This window comes from Felis catus, chromosome A2, assembly GCF_018350175.1.
Source record: "Felis catus isolate Fca126 chromosome A2, F.catus_Fca126_mat1.0, whole genome shotgun sequence".
NCBI classification, from domain to species: domain Eukaryota; kingdom Metazoa; phylum Chordata; class Mammalia; order Carnivora; family Felidae; genus Felis; species Felis catus.
Genome location: NC_058369.1, coordinates 33606933 through 33627989, shown reverse-complemented (window position 1 = coordinate 33627989; position 21057 = coordinate 33606933). Strand labels below are relative to the sequence as shown.

At 42.2% G+C, this 21057-nt stretch overlaps 1 protein-coding gene, 1 non-coding gene and 1 pseudogene across 12 annotated transcripts in view; all 3 read right to left on the bottom strand.

Moving 5' to 3' along the window:
* Nucleotides 1-9549, bottom strand: part of SLC25A26 (solute carrier family 25 member 26) — a 138287-nt gene extending 128738 nt beyond the window's left edge. For 2 of the 11 annotated variants that reach the window (XM_045051832.1, XR_006593880.1), the window contains exon 1: nt 9176-9522. In XM_045051832.1, coding sequence (XP_044907767.1) covers nt 9176-9274 — 99 coding nt within the window. In that variant the 5' untranslated portion in view covers nt 9275-9522. Of the gene's footprint in view, nt 1-1262; nt 1282-9175 lie in introns of those variants that run through there. The other 9 variants (XM_045051838.1, XM_045051840.1, XM_045051837.1 and 6 more) reach the window with 9 other exon arrangements.
* Nucleotides 9550-12296: 2747 nt separating this feature from the next.
* LOC101087388 lies at nt 12297-13381 on the bottom strand (annotated as a pseudogene).
* Nucleotides 12983-13111, bottom strand: LOC111559636. Its single transcript, XR_002740760.2, has one exon. It is a non-coding gene; the product is annotated as a small nucleolar RNA SNORA64/SNORA10 family (small nucleolar RNA).
* Nucleotides 13382-21057: the final 7676 nt, after the last annotated feature.

Below are 21057 nucleotides of genomic sequence, written 5' to 3'. Positions count from 1 at the left end.
TTATGGTTGGTGAGTCTCAGGAACCTGTTTCCCGAACATGACCTACAACTTCTCACTTCTGCCCTCCTGCTTTAGTTTTCAGTGCGGAATGTCCTCTCTTTGCCCTCTGTCTCCCGTTTACAGAAGGCTACCTACTCCCCTGCCACCATACATATACATACACACACACACACACACCTGCCAAAATCCTATCCACTGTTAAGGCTGTGACCAAATGCCATGAGCTTCCTAAAATCCTTCCCAAGCTCCCGGTGAGAATTAAATGCTACTTCCTTGACTCCCCTACATAACCCCATTTAGATTTCACTTTCAGTACTAAGTAATCATTACATCTGACCTGACATTATGATCCTTCAGAACAGAAGCCAGGTCAGTCACCTTTGCTCTCCTAAGTATCTAACCCGGAGCCTCATATGTAGCAGGGCTTCAGCACTAGTTTGCTGGTCTGAATCAAACGGATATGGGAGATGATGAGAAAACACTTTATAAAAAGATTAAATGTTCAGAATAAAAAAAGTCACTCTTTGTCCCAATTGTGGTTTGCCAGAGCACTTGTGATAGCTGAAAGCCAGTGCCATCTGTCTGCTACTATACTTCTTAGCATTCCATTTCAACAGATAGCTTTGTGATCTATTTAGGGTGACTTCTCCAGAAATTCTGCTGATCATCACTTCCCAAAGGAAAAGGCCACGTAGGTTGTTTTGTTTAGTGAGGCTATTCTCAAGAACACAGTAATGTTTTGAGTACCCTTCAATTTCTCCAGAAATTCTTTCAGATTAACTATCACCTAAGAACACAGCTTTCACATCAGACAGACCTGGCTTCAATCTCAACTGGGTCTCCTTAGGAAAGCTGTTTAACCCTCTCTAAGCTTCTATTTCTTCGTACATGAAATGGGGAAAATAATAGTACCTTACTTCACGGAGTTTTTCAAAATTGAGATTATATTTTTTTAACAGTTTATTGTCAAGTTAGCTAACGTCTGCACAGTGTAGTCTTGGCTTCGGGGTAGATTCCCATGATTCATCATTTACATACAACAGCCAGTGCTCATCCCAACAAGTGCCCTCCTCAATGCCCATCACTCATTTTCCCCGCACCCCCATCAACCCCATTGGTTCTCTCATTTTTTCTCAGTATTTGAGTCTCTTATGCTTTCCCTCCCTCTGTTTTTATCTTTCCTTCCCTTTCCCTATGGTCTTCTGCTAAGTTTCTCAAATTCCACATGAGTGAAAATATATCTATGTCTTTTTCTGACTCACTTATTTCACTTAGCAGAGTACTCTCCAGTTCCATCCACATTGTTGTACATGGCAAGATTTCATTGTTTTTTCATTGCCAAGTAGTATTTCATTGTATATACAGACCACATCTTCTTTATCCATTCATTAGGTGATGGACATTTGGTCTCTCTCCATAGTTTGGCTATTGTCAATAGTGCTGCTATAAACATTGGGGTACATGCGCCCCTACAAATCAGCACTCCTGTTTCCTTGGGATAAATTCCTAGTTGTTCTATTGCTGGGTCATAGGGTAATTCTATTTTTAACTTTTGAGAAATGTCCACATTGTTTTCCAGAGCGGCTGCACCAGTGTGCATTCCCACCAACAGTGCAAGAGTGGTCCCCTTTCTCCACATCATCTCCAATAGAAGTTGTTTCCTGAGTTGCTAATTTTAGCCACTATGACCACTGTGAAGTGATATCTCAACATGGTTTTGATTTGTATTTCCCTGAAGATGAGCAACGTGGAGCATTTTTTCATCTGTTAGCCATCTGGATGTCTTCTTTGGGAAAGTATCTATTCATGTCTTCTGCCCATTTCTTCACTGGATTATTTGTTTCTCGGGTGTTGAGTTTGGTAAATTCTTCACAGATTTTGGATACTAACCCTATATCTGACATGTCATTTGCAAATATCTTCTCCCATTCCGTTGGTTACCTTTTAATTTTACTGAGTGCTCCCTTTGCTGTGCAGAAGCTTTTTATCTTAATGAGGTTCCAGTAGCTCATTTTTGCTTTTATTTTCCTTGCCTTCAGAGACATGTCAAGTAAGAAGTCACTGCAGCCGAGGAAAAGGGAGATTAAATGAGAATTAAATACAATTACGTGAGCCTGTTACATGCTTGTGTATAATAAAAAGCTGGAAACGCCAGTAAAAAACTGCAAAATGCCAGCCTTTATCACTTATCAATAAATAAAAATTATTATTTTTAGTATGTTACTATAAATATCCTTCAAAGTTTCCTGGATGCAGTATTTCTGACATGACTATTAAAGGCCATGAAAAGACTTAGGTGATAAAGATTGAAGATTACATTCATATATTAAATTTAATAAATTCATATATAAAATACATAAATTCAAGTCTTTTATTAGTAATAATGAATTTAAATTTCTCCTCAAATTCTGCCTCCTGGACAAGAATCACCTATGGACACACTCCACACAAAGCCAAATCATGTGATGCATGGCAGGAACAATTCGGCATCAACTAAAAAACTTGAGAAATACATACGTTCAAATTTCTTTATAACCGTTAGATTTGAATTTATGGGTTAATTTTTTAGAAGCAGAATACAAAGGGCACCTGGGTGGCTCAGTTAAGGGTCCAACTCTCATTTTTTGGCTCAGGTCATGATCTCACGGTTAGTGAGTTCGAGCCCACATCAGGCTCCATGTTGGCAATAGGGAGCCTGCTTAGATTCTCTCTCCCTCTCTCTCTGCCCCTTCCCTGCTCACTCGCGCTCACTCTCTCTCAAAATAAATAAACTTAAAAAAAAATACAAAACTGTAACTATAAGACTTGCTGTGAAAAATGTGCACAGGCACATGTTAAAGTGCTCAGTAAATGGCTACTTTTCATCACTATTTGCGACTGCATGGCTAATTTTTGTTTCATTTTCTTTTTAACATCTGTCTCCTACTGGACTATAAAGCAGGAGGGCAGGGGCCTTACGTTTGAAGCACTCTTATCCACTACCAGAGCAAAGGCTAACATATATGTCTCGTTGAACAGGTAAAAGATGCCTGATTTGTGGAGGTGAAAAAGGCCTGGGTGCATTTTTTCCTTTTCTCTATTTGACATTTCATTAGTGCTACTCAAATTCTGTATCATATAAATTTTCACTACTAAATTTTTATTTCAACAGGTAGCATTTCTTTCAGAAGTGGTAACAAAACATCACATTAACAAGTCTTTTGCAATTATCAAATACTAAAACAATCCTCCAACCCCCTCTTAGGCCTAAAGAAAAATGAGAAAGGAAAAGCGGTCCCATCTCCCAGTACGTGAGACACAGAAAAAAGGCGTCCACCAACACTGGTTCTCAACTGTGGTCCTAGATGACCGAGGGTCTCTGAGGGGACCTTGCAGGCTCCAGTGACTGATCAAACTTCAGAATACACTTGTGTCCAGGGTACAGCTCAACATCAAAACAAGCAAAAACGATCTGCTCACTCTGACTTAAAATGCCAAAAGAAAAAAAGTCACACGAAGCAACCTAGAGAATGTGGAAGCATCATTCCCAACTCCTTATAGATCTGGAGATAATATTTCATCATAAGATACTAACATCCCTTTACACCAGATTGAAAACTAGGAGGCAACCTTCGAGGAAAGAAAAATACATGGCAAAGAACGTGGAAAACTTCCCTTCAAAGTATGTCCAGTACTTCATCCTCTCTTTTCACTGTTTGCTCACCCACCGAAGAAGCCATAGCAACACAACCCCTGTCATTCCCCTCAAGTCACATTCTGCCAGTGGTTCTCAGCCAGAGGTCAGGCCCAGGGAGAAGACACCAGTATTATGAAAGAACTTTTTCAGAACCACCTAAGAAAACAATTTAAAAATAAAAGAACAGGCAAGGAAACAGCCTGTGCCTTACACAGGAAGAGGAGGCATGAATTCCAAGTACAAGTAACACAAGACATCCAACACCATGGTTCATATTACAGTAAACAGAGTGACATTTTCCAAAAGCAGAAAATCAATAGAGGGAGCAGGCCAACAAAGATCAAACTGCAGCAAATAACTGAAAAGTGGGAACACTGAAATCTAGATATGCAGAGAGGCAATTAGCAAAGGCCAACTTATCAACCTCAGTGAGGAAAGCGGCTATCACCAAAAGGATGAAGTGTCCCAGAGGAAAGGATGCCAGCAAAAGTCTTCCCATCAAAGAATTCTGACATACTTTCTAACACGGAAAGCACAGGATAAAACGTTGGAAGTTGACCCGAAGCTGTGTGACACTTTGCCGAGGCATAACAAAGATGCTAGTTCTATGTAAGTTATGTGACTAGAAGATAAACACTGTTTGGGGCACCTGCGGGGCTCAGTCCATTAAGTCTCCAACTTCCGCCTAGGTCACAATCTCGCCATTCCCAGTTGGAGCCCCGTATCCGGCTCTGTCTGTGCTGACAGCCCAGAGCCTGGAGCCTGCTTCAGATTCTGTGTCCCCTCCCCCCACTCACACTCTGTCTCTCTCAAAGATAAATAAACGCTAAAAAAAATTTAAAAGAAAGAAAATAAGCACTGTTCAAATTCCTTCTGACACACTTTCACAAAGAAACTCTGTGTCTCTCATGTTGTAAATTACAGTTAAATATCAGCCTTACTATTTTTTTCATTTCCTTACACATTTACATCAACAGCAAGAGTCTGTCATTTAACACTGACGAGAGTTTTTAGAGGTCATTAAATAATCATACCTTTTCTCATCAGTTCTCAAGGCTACTTTGATAACCCAGGCAACCACCCAAAGGACCGCCCGCCTTTACTTCACACTGCACAGTGCCCACACTTGCCAAGCTTCTTTTCCCTGAACCGAGGACTGGTTCACAGTAACTACAGCAGGATGTTTTGGGTGTCTCATTCAAGTAACAAGCCAGATGAATTCATGAACTACAAGGACGGTGAAATCGTTACGTACTGAAGGGGAGAGAAGAGGCAGGCAGGAAAGGAGACGTAATACAGGGGGCGGTATTTATTAAAAAAAAAAAAAAAAGTACTTTTTGTATCTTAAAAAAAACCTAGAGAGGGGCGCCTGGGTGGCGCAGTCGGTTAAGCGTCCGACTTCAGCCAGGTCACGATCTCGCGGCCCGTGAGTTCGAGCCCCGCGTCAGGCTCCGGGCTGATGGCTCGGAGCCTGGAGCCTGTTTCCGATTCTGTGTCTCCCTCTCTCTCTGCCCCTCCCCCGTTCATGCTCTGTCTCTCTCTGTCCCAAAAATAAAAAATAAAAACGTGGAAAAAAAATTAAAAAAAAAAAAAACCTAGAGAAAAAGTAATGCTATTATCAAAATTATTTTGTATTATCTTGGGAAATTTCAATAGTCCTTTTTTCATGAACAGATCTTATTTTTATAGTTTTAATCAGGCATGAGCAGATATATCTACGTGCAGTCTTGTATTTTTTTTCTTTTACAAGTATTTTCCGTGTTATAGCACACACTCTTCACCAGCACTGTTGTTAATGGCCCATGAGTCGCTCATGAAATGCATCTATTACCGTTTACCTAACCACTTCTCTCTTGTGTCACGTTTAAGTGGCTTTCTATTGTCTTCACTGAATTAAATGTTATGAACATCTTTAGGTTGCTAATACTTGGTTCCAACTGCTTTCCTAAAAGTATGAATCGGTCACTGTGCTCTGAGGTTTTTTTCCTTCTCAACAGCCTACTCTGCTCCAAATGAACACTAACATCCCAGGGGCTCTTCCCTTCTACTCTACGACCCTTCAATCCTCCTCGTGAAGCTTTAGGAAGCAAGTATTTAAATGACTGCTACATGTCAGGCTCTGTACTGCGTATCTAACATTCTCATTCAATACTTAGAACCTAAGCTTCAAGACCGGCAATCATTTACACCTATCTCTCATTCATTCTTTCAGTAAGTAAGACTGAGTACCTACAAAATGCCAGGCCCTGGCAGCACAGCGACAAGCAAAACACAACTCCCCCAGGAGCACCTAGCCTACCTCAAAGATACTCCCAACCTGAGCAGGGGTGGGGGGGGGTGGGGGGAGGCCATTCCATTGCTGAACTACTTTGATAATAGAACTTTCTAATGACTTCCATTATGCTTCAAATGAAATCCAAAGTCCTGGGGCACCTGGGTGGCTCAGACAGTTAAGCATCTGACTCTTGATTTGAGCTCATGGTTCCAGAGTTTGAGCCCCACAGTGGACTCCCAGCCCATGACTCAGAGCCAGCATGGGATCCTCTCTCTCCCTCTCTTTCTGCCTCTCTCATGCTTGTGCTCTTTCTCTCAAAATAAACAAACAAACATTTAAAAAAAAAGAAAAGAGGGGCGCCTGGGTGGCACAGTCGGTTAAGCGTCCGACTTCAGGCAGGTCACAATCTCGCAGTCCGTGAGTTCGAGCCCCGTGTCAGGCTCTGGGCTGATGGCTCGGAGCCTGGAGCCTGTTTCCGATTCTGTGTCTCCCTCTCTCTCTGCCCCTCCCCCGTTCATGTTCCGTCTCTGTCCCAAAAAAAATAAATAAACGTTGGAAAAAAAATTTTTTTAAATAAAAAAAGAAAAGAAAAATCCAAATTCCTTTCCATGGCCCACAAAGACTCACCTCTGATACAAGACCCCCTGCCACACTACCCTTACCCACTAGGCCGTAGCCACCACTTTACCATCCTCAATTCCTTCCACCTGAGGGTTTTCGTTCACACTGCTCCCTTTCAATTTTCTCCTCTGCTCCTGAAAGTGTCTTTCCCTTTCCTACCTTTCATGTCTTAGCTTGATGTTACCTCCTCAGGGGGCTTTCTTGGTCATTCCAAGAATCTCAAGAAGGTTCTCCAATATTGTTCTATCTCCAGCCCACCTCAGTTCATTTTTTAAACGGTACTTATGAGTTTGGTTGGTTCGCCACCATACCTCCAAGGGCTAGTGTCCAGAGTGCCTGGTGGACAGAACACATGGCCGATAAACTGTGTGTGCTTAACAAATAAAATCATTCCTCTTTAGCTGGAATGAAATCTAACCTCCTCGAAACTTCTACTTATTGATCCTAATTATGCCTTCTGTAACTGCGGTGAAAAAAAAAGTATCTTTTGGCCTTTGTATCCTATTTTAATAAATTTTAAAACTACCATTCATTTGTTAACTCTGGCACTCACCTGTTTTTAGCAATGGCTAGCTACTGCTGCTGACTTCAGGGAGAGTATCAAGGAGTGTTTATGAGCATGAAATCCCATGTTACGCTGCCTGCTTGGAATCTGAGCTCTGACACTTACACACGTGAAACAGGTATCACTTGTGTGACTCTGGAGAAGTTACCTAACCTCTCTGTACCTCAGTTCCTCATTTGGAAAACTAAGATGAGACTTAACTGATTGTCATGGGAATGCAACCTGGTGCAGGCACTCTGGAAAACAGTATGGAGGTTCCTCAAAAACCTAAACACAGAACTACCCTACAACCCAGCAATGGCACTACTAGGTATTATCCAAGGGATACAGGTGTGCTGTTTCAAAGGGACACGTGCACCCCAATGTTTATAGCAGTGTTACCAACAATAGTCAAAGTATGGAAAGAGCCCACATGTCCATCAATGGATGAATGGATAAAGAAGATGTGGTATATATAGACAATGGAGTATTACTTGGCAATCAAAAAGAATGAAACCTTGCCATTTGCAACTAAGTGGATGGGACTGGAGAATATTATGCTAACTGAAATTAGTCACACAGAGAAAGACAAATATATGACTTCACTCATATGAGGACTTTAAGAGACAAAACAGATGAACATAAGGGAAGGGAAACAAAAATAATATAAAAACAGGGAGGGGGACAAAACATAACAGACTCATAAATATGGAGAACAAACTGAGGGTTACTGGAGGGGGTGTGGGAGGGGGATGGGCTAAATGGATAAGGGGCACTAAGGAATCTACTCCTGAAATCATTGTTGCACTATATGCTAATTTGGGTGTAAATTTTAAAAAATAAAATTAAAAATAATTTTTAAAAATAAAAATAAATAAATAAATAAAAAAGACTTAACTGATTGTCAGAACTTGAAAAATCAATGTATGTAAAGAGCTTACCCCAGTTCCCAGCAAAGGAATCTTAATTGTCAAAGCTACTACTTCTGTCTCACTAGAGTGGAAAACTTCAAAATGGTGTATTTCTTTGTATCCTTAAAACCTAGTTTACACAAGTCTCAATAGACCTAGATTTAAAACATGATCCCACAAGTGAGGCTAAGGCACTCCCTTGCACATCCTCCATAACACTATGAAACCAGCCCTCAGCTAACATTTTACTATTCTGTCTCCACCATCTGACCCACGTGAGGTCTGTCTTGTTCACCATATTATCCCTAACACCTGCAACAACAAATAATTAAATGAAATTCTACTGAGCCTCCATTACCCCAGTGGAAGCTTTTTCAAATGTTGTGTTTTGTGTTTTTTGTTTTTTACTGTTTCTTCCTACTCTTCCACAATGAAAACACACACAAGCAGCCAATCTGCCTTGTTCACTGCTGTATCCGGTATCCCTACTGGACCTAACGTAACAGAGACTTCAAAATATTACAGACGTTTTGGTTCTTGGGTTGTTTTTGATGTTCAAACCTGTTAATTCTGGTAGGTTTCTACACACTACTATCTTATTGGCTCCGTAATTATTTACACTTATCAATATACCCAAAGCTTACAAGAACACTTTAAATAAACAGATTAATTATATATTGAATGAACAGGTCATTTTATGAGAGTGAAAACAAATACAGCTAAATAAAAAACATAGTCCTGGACAGGAAGAATCTGAGCGATGCGAGCGTTTTTGTTTCGTTGTGGGTACTTTTTTTTGGCGGGGGGGGGGGGGGGGTAGTTGTTGTTACGTATACTTAATTCCCAAGTTCTCCAGAATGTGGTCACACTACATAATTGCAACTTTTGTTTTCTTTCCATTTTGAGGAAAACTGTCAAGCACCCCACCCCCGTGTCCTTCTGTTTTCCAGGTAGGAAAGGCACAGCCTTGACGCGAGGCCCGGCGGTGGCCCAGGAAACCGGCGTTCCCTCCGGGACCTGCCAGGTGACCACTGACCTGAAGACGGGTCATCGCGCGAAACCGGAAGTGCCAGGGGACAGAAACTACTACGGGCTCCACTGAGCGACTCTGGCACCCCGAGCGCCCCACCCTACCGTCCAGCACTCACCACCAGCGAAGCCATGAACCCAGGCCGCTCCATGGCCCCGCAGACACCGCAAAGGCTATACTTCGAGACTGAGCAGAAGCGGATCGCGACCCCATTCATTGGGTGCCGCCATCTTGGGGGCGGACTTGTAGCGCCGGCACTTCCGCGGCCACGTGAGATTGAGCCAAAACAACTACACGTGCAACCGAGAAAGCTGGGCCAGAAGTGCGCCGGGAGGGAGGGGAGGGGTCTGGGGAGGCATGCGGTCTAGCCAAGTCTCGCGACTCTTCTCTGCTTCCGTTTCCTGCAGCAGCCTTGTGATTCGGCTAGATGAAGAAACTCTCGCGAGCAAATGAAGCTGCGGGATCCTGGAACTGAGAGTCACCGGGTGAAGGCTGGGGAAAGCTACTGTTAGCCCCAAAGAGGCGTGGCTTGGTGGAAGGCGGGGCAATGAAGGGGCGGGACTAGTTTAAGGGATGAGGCTTTTAGTTTCCAGTTCTTTTTAATTTTTCTCTTAGCTCAGTTTGAACCAATTTTGTCTGAGTTGCTATAAAACAGACTCAACATCAGACGATTATTAAAGATATAGAAAAAGGCTTTAAAAGGTTCCTTACTCCAGGTAAAAATTAGCATCCTAAACCTCTTACAGTTACTGCATCTAATAGTATTTACTTTTTAAATTATCTATTTGCAGAATTGCTCATCCTGTTCGCTGTGGTACGAGTGCGCACATCCAGAAGTCCCAACCAAAAGCTACAGGGAACATAGCAGAGCCAGGCTTGAAATTTTTCTTAGTGCGCATCTTCCCTCAAAACCTTTGCAGTAGCCTTAGCAGGCTCCTTGTCTGCCTTTCTTTAATCGATGTTCATACCATTCTTTATTCTCATCTAGATGTGTGGTCTAGAAATAATTAGCCAGCATACCTTTAAGGTTTCAAATTCCAAGCTTTGCCTACTAGGTTTGCGCAAAACTTCTCCAAGATGGAGTTTCCTCCCTTGTGAACTTGGGATACTGAGAGTAACTTCTTTTGGTACTATTACAGATTCAGTGAGGTAACGCATGCACGTTTTCAACTTAGTTCTTGGTGCACGGGAAGTATTCTCTAACGATGATGGTTACATCACTTTCCTGATTTAAATTACTCTTTTGCTGCACATGTGAAATAGTCCAGCTCCTTATCATGGTACTCACCTCCCAGATGGTGTCTTCTGTCACTCTATCCACTGGCTAGACCAGTCACAGACTATACACTTTCAAGCTCTCCCATCTTACCCCTGTTGTTCCCTCTACCAATACCTTTCCCTATGCTGCCTGCAGAACATTGGTCCTCTCCTGTTTGCCACATGTCACAATCCATAGGCCATCTCAAAATATGCTGGTTCACTACCCCCCGCCCCCCCCCCACTCCACCCCACCCCACCCCCCCACCCCCACCCCACCCCACCCCCCCCCCCCCGCCCCCCCCCCCCCCCCCCCCCCCCCCCCCCCCCCCCACCCCCCCCCCCCCCCCCCCCCCCCCCCCCCCCACCTGCCCCATCCCCACCCCGGGGGCCAGCAGGAGGACCTCTTATGCTGTTGTTTGTCTCTTTTAAGGGCTTATACGATGAGGTCAGCCCTACCCACCCCTGCCCTCCATAATCTCTCTTTTGATTAATTCAAATGATTAGGGACCTTAATTACATATGCAAAATCTTTTTTTTGCAACATAATCATGGAAGTTATATTTCATCACGCTAGCAGGTTCTAATCACACTCAAGGGATGTGATTGTACAAAACGTATGAATTAACAGGGCAGGAATGTTTAGAACCATCTTAGAATTATGCCAACCATATTTATCCATAAGCCCTTGCTGGCAGACTCCTCCAAGGCCATCAAGGTTTGATCAGTAGGCTTCCACTAATGCTTTCCTCAAAGTCCTTCCATTTTTTAATCTACTGCCTGGTGACAAAGCCACTCCTAGAGTTTGAATGTTTGATACAGCAGCAGCCCATTTTTAAGTACCAAAACCTCATTTAAAAAAAAATTTTTTTTTTTAAAGCGGCGCCTGGGTGGCTCAATCGGTTAAGCTTCTGACTTCGGCTCAGGTCATGATCTGGAGGTTCGCGAGTGCGATTCCCGTGTCAGGCTCTGTGCTGGCAGCTCAGAGCCTGGAGCCTGCTTCGGATTCTGTGTCTCCTCCTCTCTCTGCCCCTCCCATGCTCATGTTCTGTCTCTCTCTGTCTCTTAATAATAAATAAACGCTTAAAAAAAATTGTTTTTAGGTACCAAAATCTGTACTGGTTGTCTATTGGTGAGTAACAAACTATCCCAAAACTTAGAACAGTAAACCTTTATTACCTCACACAATTTCTGTAGGACAGGTATCCAAGAATGCCTCAGCTGAGGGGTTTGGTCTCAGGGTGTCCCTCATGGGTCTACAGTCAAGTTATCAGCTAGGGATATAGCTGAAGATTTGACTGGAACTGGAGGATCCACTTACAAAATGGCTCACTCCCGTGACTGGCAAATTAGTGCCAGCTCTTGGCAAGTGGCCCAGTTCCTTGTGACAGAAACTTCTCCATAGGGTTGCTTGAGTGTCGTGATAATATGGCAGCTGGTTTTCCCCAGAGTGAGTGATCTAAGGGAGAACAAGAAAGAAACTAAAATGTTTTCCATGATCAGAGAAATCACTCAGTGGTCATACCTGCAATAGCCTATTTGTGTGTGTGTGTGTGTGTTTTTTAGTTTCTTTATTTTTGAGAGAGAGAGAGAGAGAGAGGCAGAGAGTGGGAGACACAGAAACCAAAGCAGGCTCCAGGCTCAAGCTGTCAGCGCAGAGAACAAAGCAGGGCTTGAACTCACAAACTGCAAGATCACGACCTGAGCTGAAGTCAGACGCTTAACCGACTGAGCCACCCAGACGCCCCTGCAATAGCTATTTGTTACCACAGGCCATCCCTACTTTTTATGGGATTGTACTAAACAGAGACATGAATGAATACCAGCAGGTGAGAATCATGGAGTGTCACGATGGAAGCTGAATACCGCATCAGAGACATGCAAGTGAAGATTCTACTGAGATCCAGGGACCTACTCACTACAGTGACAACAATCAGAAAGCCCCAAAAGGCCAAGTATTGTGGCAAGAATGAAGAGCATCTCATACATGCTAGGAATGTAATATGGTACGACCACTACAGAAACCAATGCCCCTCTTATTGTTTTGTATATGTTTTTGTTGCATTTTTTTTTCCCCACAAGCTCTAATTCACTTCATTTTTCTTGTATAAAACTAGGTGGTGGCTGTACCCCTGCCTGGAGACCGGGGTGTGGATCTTTACAAGATGGTCGGTGGATTCCTGATAGAGAGACTTGGTGAACTCAGTCTCCTTCCAGAGGTGGGAGGGAGATAGATGTAGGTCTTGGGAATGGCACCAAAAGTGACCGTGGTGAAGTTGCCCAGCGTGGCAATGCAGCTCCTGGCTGAGGTGTAGCAGTCTTCAATGCCAGCCATCAGCATCAGCTTCTTGGGCATAGGGGCTGAGATAATGCCAGGGCCTCTGGGGATGAGGATGAGGGGAACTAGCACAGAGCCACAGCGGCCGGTCACCTTGCATGGGACAGTGTGGGGCTTGCCAGTCTTGTTCCCCCAGGAGCCTCGCCACATGGGGACAACAGAAAACATGGCCAGGATGATGGCCCCATGGATGGCAGTGGCTACCTCCTTAGAGCAGTTAACATCCAGACTGATATGTTCATTGTAATCTCCGATGGCAGCAAATGCCTGCGAACAGCCCGAGAAGGTTGATGGTCCCCTGACCTGCACGGCAGCAGTAACCCACCCAGGACCTGTTGCATGACTCCAGGAAAGAGTGGCTTCTGTGAGGCCAGTCTGAGGTCCTGAGGAGATCCTTTCTCTCTCTCTTCCCATTTTTTTTTTTAATTTCCACCTATAATTTTCTACCTCCCCAAGTGCTTTTTGTCCCCCACCCCCTAGCTTTCCAATGTGCCTCTTAGGTATTTACACAAGAGAAATGAAAACATGTGTCCATCACACTTATATGAAATTCCAGAAGAGACAAAATTATAGCAACAAAACAAGGCCCTGGAGTGGAGGCAAGGAACGGGTTCCAAAGGAGACACCAAAGAGTACTTTTTGGTGATAGAGATATTCTGTATCATTATTGTGGTGGCCACTGCTTGGGTATATGTTTTATATATGCAATACATTTACAAAAATGCATTGAATTGCACAATTTATTGTTTTTAATTACATGAGTTAAATGGATGCGTTTTACTGTATGTAGGTTATACCTCAATAACATTGACTAAAATAACATATTTGTCTACCTGGATGGAGATTTTTTAATAATAGATTCATGGAAAGGACTGAGTCCACTGCCTGGCTTGTAGAAAAAATTAAATTTATTCAGTATTTTCCCATTGATGTTATAGAGTCTGAATGTTATGAATGAGAGATTGATAAATTATTGAGGTGCACATGCACTTTGTGATACACGCTATCATACCTCCCTAAGAGAAAACAGATGTTCTTTCCAGTTACTAATGATTTTGGAAGTCTTAGATGCAACTCTTCCCCTAAGAAAGAATTTAACCCAGACTGTTGATTTTAATTTTGAGACAGTACTTCTTTGGTTCTAAAATTAAGGAGAAACTCTTTTCCTCTTCAATGTGATGACTGTCTTCAACTATGTAGGAAGAAATTATGTTGATGCCACTTTCTGGTAACTTGGAAGGTAATACAATGCATTGGATGCCTTCTAGAATCAAGAAGAAATGTGACATTCTCTCCTTTTGTACAAAGGTAAAAGCTTCGCCAAGTATTTCATGATGCCACTAGAAGCCCTCTTGGAGACACGGATCTTACAACATGACCCGGGACCTCCTTTTCATAAAATGCTAGCAGAAAAATATGTCACCAGAGTGCCCAGGTAGCTCAGTTGATAGAACATCGGACCCTTGATTTTATCTTAGGTCATGATCCCAGGGTCATGGGCCCTGCACTGGGCATGGAGCCCGCTTGAAATTATTCTCCCTCTCCTTCTGCCCCTACCTGCTCACATGCAAGCACATGGGTGCTCTCTCTCTAAAAATAAAATTAAAAAAAAAGAAAGAAATATCTGTCACCCCTTGAACATACCTTTTAAATGGAGTATTTCAATGCATCATCATTGTCACCACCCTGCAGGTATGATATGTCCTCAAATCTTCAATGTGAAGAGACACTGGAAATTAGGTAAGCGTTGATTTGCATTAAGCATGAGAAATTACATGATAACACTGTCTTCTTTAATTAAATCTACCACCGTAAGCCAAGTTTACTTTTAAACAAGTTCTCAAATCTCAATAGCATTTATAAGAACTTGCAGTAAGTCAAAAAACATACCTCAAAAAACACATTAGGCCTAACTTGGGAGACGAAGGACATAATGTTCAGGCAGCGCTAGGCCCAATCTCCAGGCCACTGTTGTGGATCTTTATTAAAAAATGAGGTCAGGGGCGCCTGGGTGGCTCAGTCGGTTAAGCGGCCAACTTCGGCTCAGGTCATGATCTCGCGGTCTGTGAGTTCAAGCCCCACGTCGAGCTCTGTGCTCACAGCTCAGAGCCTGGAGCCTGTTTCAGATTCTGTGTCTCCCTCTCTCTGACCCTCCCCCGTTCATGCTCTGTCTCTCTGTCTCAAAAATAAATAAATGTTAAAAAAAAATTTTTTTTTAAAATGAGGTCATAGAATCACGTTCAGTAAAAGTATCCATGGAGGTATTTTAACCCATCTGCAAAGGATAGCAAATATATGTAATGGAAAGGAAGTCCAATGAAAAATGCAAAAATGCTCATTTTAAAAGCCTGTTTTCGGGGCGCCTGGGTGGCGCAGTCGGTTGAGCGTCCGACTTCAGCCAGGTCACGATCTCGCGGTCCGTGAGCTCGAGCCCCACGTCGGGCTCTGGGCTGATGGCTCGGAGCCTGGAGCCTGTTTCCGATTCTGTGTCTCCCTCTCTCTCTGCCCCTCCCCCGTTCATGCTCTGTCTCTGTCCCAAAAATAAATAAAAACGTTGAAAAAAAAAATTTAAAAGCCTGTTTTCCTTTAAGTAGTAGAATCAAGAGTATACTACTGGGTGTTGTATGGAAACTGATTTGACAATAAATTTCATATATTGAAAAAAAAAGAGTATACCTGCCATGTGGCTTTGTCTTTCCATTTCAAATCAGTTAGAAAAAAAAAAAGATGGTCCTCTCAATAAATGGTGTGGGGACAGTCAAGCACACATTTAGAAGAAAATAATTTTTCATCCTTGTTTCATGCTTTACCTCCAAATACTGTTCCAAATGGCTTAAAACTTTTACTTGACATAATTAAACTATTGAAATAGGTTTTAAAAAGGTAAACATTTTAATATTATTAAATTAAATATTTAATATTTAATATTATTTAGGTAAAGAAACAGGTTCTATGCATGACTTTTTTTATACTAAGGAAAATATTTACAGTATATATGACAACAATGAATCCTTAACATTAAATACCTCCTATAAATCAATAAGAGAAAGACTAATACAAATGGAAAAAATGGGCAAAGTTCATAAAGGAAGAAATACAAGTGGCTAATGAACATGTGGAAAGTATTTTAAATTTACTGGTAGTACCAAAATGAAAATTAAAAAACAATAAAGCATTTTTCGGGTAAAGATTTATTTTATTCTTTTAATGTTTATTTATTTATTTTGAGAGAGAGAGAGAGCAAAAGCAGGGGAGGAGGAGAGAGAGAGAGGGAGAGAGAGACTCCCAAGCAGGCTCCATGCCATCAGCGCAGAGCCTGACTCAGGGCTCGATCCCATGAACCATGAGATCATGACCTAAGCCAAAATCAAGAATTCGAAGTTTAGTTGACTGAGCCACCCAGGTGCCCTAAGATTTTTTTTTAAGTAGTCTTTACACCCAACGTGGGGCTTGAACTTACAACCCTGAGATCAAGAGTCACATGTTCTACCTACTAAAACAACCAGACTGCCCAATAAAGCCTATTTTTAAAATCTTATCAAGTAGGCAAAGATTTTTTTCCAAGAGGGAGAGTATAGTAGATTTTCTGGTGAGTAATATGGCAAGATGTATCAAAATCCTTTTAAAAATGTTCTTTGTCCTTAATTATTTCTACTTCTTGCATTGTGCTCGAAGGAACTTTTTTTTTTAATCCATAGAAATAGAACTATAAGGATATTCACTTCGCTGCTTACCATAGCAAAAGAAGAATTTTTTTATACATCTAAAAATGTTCATCCGTATGTGGCTGAGATAATTTGTAATAGGTCCCATGTGTAGCTATTTAAAAGCATGACGTAGGGGCACCACGGTGGCTCAGTGGGTTGGGCGTCTGACTTCAGCTCGGGTCATGATCTCATAGTTTGTGAGTTCAAGCCCCATGTCAGGCTCTGTGCTGACAGCTCAGAGCCTGGAGCCTGCTTCGGATTCTGTGTCTCCCTCTCTCTGTGCTCCTCCCCTGCTTGTGCTCTGTCTCTCTCTCTCAAAAATAAATAAACATTAAAAAGAAAAAAAGTTAAATAAATAAAACCATAATGGAGACGAATCGTTAATGATACAGAAAGATGATAAACATAAAAATAATTGCACAAGAGCATGGGCATATGCTGGTTTTTCTCTTTATGCCTCAGCAGATCTATTCTCTGCCTTCTCTGCCTTGTTTTCTGTCCTAGGGCGCTGACCCCTAGGAACTGCCCTCTGGTTTCCAGCTGGGTTTGGCCAGTAACAGTCATGGGCAATCTGAGGATGGCAAAAGAACGATGCCAGGGTATTTCTTCTCTGCTTGCTCCCTGCCTTGACCCAACTCTGACAGGTGGTGTGTCCCTGGACAAATCTCCTGTAAGACAACTTTCCCTCTGTGGCTCCCCTTTTTTTTGGCCTCTTCTAACACGGTTTCCTTCCCTTCCTTCTTCAGGTCTATGGATGATAATGGATTTTTCATAATGTTATAAGCCCTGGCTGCTTCTTTCATACCTAACTGATATTCTTTTTTTTTTTTTAATTTTTTTTTAACGTTTATTTATTTTTGAGACAGAGAGAGACAGAGCATGAACAGGGAGGGTCAGAGAGAGGGAGACACAGAATCTGAAACAGGCTCCAGGCTCTGAGCTGTCCGCACAGAGCCCGATGCGGGGCTCGAACTCACGGACCGCGAGATCATGACCTGAGCCGAAGTCGGCCGCTCAACCGACTGAGCCACCCAGGCGCCCCCTAACTGATATTCTTAACATGGTGCACAGTTCTGCTCAAAAATCCCAATTGGGTGCCCTCTTTTTGCTGATAAAACTCTGGCTGATGAAAGACAATGTGATCCAATTTTTTTCCTGCTTATTTTTGAGAGAGAGAGAAGGAGAGAGAGAGAACATGTGTGCACACTCGCACACACATATGTGGGAGAGGAGCCGAGGGAGGGGGTGGCAGAGGATCCGAAGCAGACTCTGTGTTGGCAGCAGACAGCCTAATGTGGGGCTCATACTCTCAAACCATGAGATCTGAGCCAAAAGCAAGAATCAGATGCTTAATCAACTGAGCCACCCAGGTGCCCCAATCCAATTTTTGTAAACTTACATGTATTAATTATCTATTGCTACATAACTACCCCAACCCTTGGCGGCTTAAAACAACAAACATTTACGATCTCAGAATTTCTTTGGGTCCAATATCTGAATATTACCCAGCTACACATAGGCTGGCTCAAAGTCTCTCACGAGACTGCTGTCATTCTGCCACCAGGGCTGCAATTCCATCCGATGGCTCAAGTGGGGGAGGATCCACTTCCAAGCTCACTCACGTGGGTGTTGGCAGGAGCCAGCTCCCTGCAGGATATGGGATTGAAGGGCTCAAGTCTTCACTGTCTACCGGCTGGAGGCCTTCCTCAGTTCCTTGCCACATTTGTGTTTCCATATAGGAGCTTGCAACATGGCCCTGGCTCTCATCAGAGGGAGCAAGCAAGCAAGACTGAAAGAGAACACCCAGGCTAGAAGCCGCAAACTTGGTCATCTGACCTCTGAGTTGACATCCCATAAACTTTACCAGCCCACACTCAGGGGGAGGGGATTACACAAGGAAATGAACAGAGGCAGGAGGAATCATTGGCGGCAATCTTAGAGGCAAAATATAATTTGCAAATGCACATGAAAAAGTCTGCATGATCGTCGATTATCTTTGGGTACATTAAAAATGATCTTTCTGTTTTCTCTTTGCATTACTGTTCATGTCTAATGAATAATTACTACTGCTGTGACTGCTATCATCATTTGAATCTCTTGTTGCTAACCTATCTCTAACTGTGACAGCCCCTCACTTGACATTGCTTAATTTCTTTACCATTTTCCATGAGCAAGTTGATATAAACCTGTCTAGACTTTAGAAAGAGTGAATAAATTATCTGCCATAATTGGATTTTGTTCCATATTTGACCCAACGGGAAGCTATAGCTAGGTTTCCAAGATATGTACAAAAATAATCAGAATGAAATTTGTTCAGCTAATTTTTGCATTCTCTGACAAAGAGCTCCACCCTATCAGACGTGGAAATTATCTTCAAACCTTATGCCTTGTGCATTTACTGCCCATCAGTTTGGCAAGCCTGTCACACTGAAATATAATACGGAAGTGCCCTTGGTGTAATCACTCCCCTCTGTTGAAGTGGCAACAAATAGTTACAGGTCACCCTTGTGACACAGATGGGGACAGCAAATGATTTTTCTCAGTCACTCACTATTGTTATATTCAAGGGCAAATTGAGCTGTTTTTTTCTTTACAGTAGAGGATAATGGGAAAACATAAATGGGGTTCATGATCTTCCCATTATAGGAAACTTAAAGAGAAATGTCACCATTAAACCACATAATAAGCACAACTTAATTATTCCTCAAATTAATTCAATCAGCAAGTGCTAAATAAGCACCTACTGGGTGTCCATAATCCCCTTTTTCTCATATAAATATCTTACCCTACCAGTTTCATTTTTTTTATCAAAGTTCCATGATTCTTACAATATGCTAGTTTAAGAAGCTTGCCTTTTAATTTCTCATTTATCTTTGAAGCAAACCATTACCTTCAAAAACACCCCTTCTCTACCTTCCTCTCCTTTATCTCTGCAAAACATCTTCAAAATTATATCTTGGCTAATGAATGGATGAACCAGTCATATAAACCTCCTGCTGACTCCATAACCCCCTGTCCAGTTCACCTGGACAGCTCTGCATGAGTGAAAGAAATTGCAATCACTTTATATCAGGCCCTATGAGATGACTGGCCGTTTCCCCACTTACTTTCCCACTTAATCCAAGCTGTCACCTGTGATGTAGGTATTATAATTGAGCCTGGACTCCTTGTTTCTTAAAGAAAAACAACAAAACCCAAAAGGAATTCATGGCCACCTCAGAAAACAGTTTGGCCGTCTCTTACAAAGCTAAACATAGTCTTGGGGCGCCTGGGTGGCTCAGTCGGTTGAGCAACCGACTTCGTCTCAGGTCATGATCTCGCAGTTTGTGAGTTCGAGCCCCGCATCGGGCTCTGTGCGGACAGCTCAGAGCCTGGAGCCTGCCTCGGATTCTACGTCTCCCCCTCTCTCTACCCCTCCCCTGCTCACTCTCTGTGTCTCTCAGTCTCTCAATAATAAATAGACATTAAAAAAATTAAAAAAAAAAAGCTAAACATAGTCTTAACATTTGATCTGGTAATTACACTGCTTCATATTTACTGAAATTAGTTGAAAACTTGTGTTCACACAAAAACCTGCACATGAATGTTTACATCAGCTTTATTCACAAGTGCCAAAACTTGGAAAAATCAAGATGTCCTTTAGTAGGTGAACGGATAAATAACCTGTGGTCTATCCAGACAATGGAATACTATTCAGCAGTAAAAATAAATGAGTTGTTAAGCCATGAAAAGACATGCAGAAACCTTAAATGACTATTAAGTCAGTGAAGTCAATCCAAGAAGGCTGCATCCTATATGATTCCAACTACTATATGACATTCTGCAAAAGGTGAAACTATGGAGCAGTAAAAGATCGGTGGTTACCAGAGGTTAGGAAGAGGGAGGAATGAATGGGCTGAGTGCAGAGGATTTTTAGGGCCGTGAAATAAATTAGTATGATAATGTAATGATGGATGCAAATCATAATACATTTTTTCAAACCCAGAGAATATACAATGACAAGAGGGATTGACCCTATATAGACTATGGATTTGGGATGATTGTGATGTTTCAGTGAAGGTTCATCAATTTTAGCAATTTTACCACTCCAGTGGGGATGGGCTGGAGAGAGGTATGGGGAATATATGGGAACTCTGTACTTTTTGCTCAATTTTCCTGTGAACCTAAACTCGTCTAAAAAAAAGTCTACTATAATAATAATTTTTTTTTAAAAAAAGGTGACTCAGTCAGTTAAGCATCTGTCTCTTGATTTCAGTTGAGGTCATGGTCTCATGGTTCATGAGATTGAGCCCCACATTGGGCTCTGGGCTGACAGCATGGAGCCTGCTTGGGGTTCTCTCTCTCTTTCCCTTTCTCTGCCCCTCCCCTGCTCTCTGTTTCTCAAAATAAATAAATAAACTTAAAAAATAAAATAAAAAAGGAAGTCATTGTACTAGTCTTTGAGATTCCCGATGATAATAACCTTTAGTCACATTCTATCTTGCTTATAGCCAAGGAGAGAGACAGAGAGGAAAGGAAAGGAGAAAGGAAGGGAAGGGAAGGCCAGAGAAGGCAAGGGAAAGGTCAGAGAAAGGAAAAGAAGAAAAGTGAGATAATGTAAGAAAAAAAAATCATGTTGATATTAAGACACTTTTTCTCCAACCCAAATGTCGACAATTGTGGATTAACAATATGTGGTGTAAACATACAATGATATTT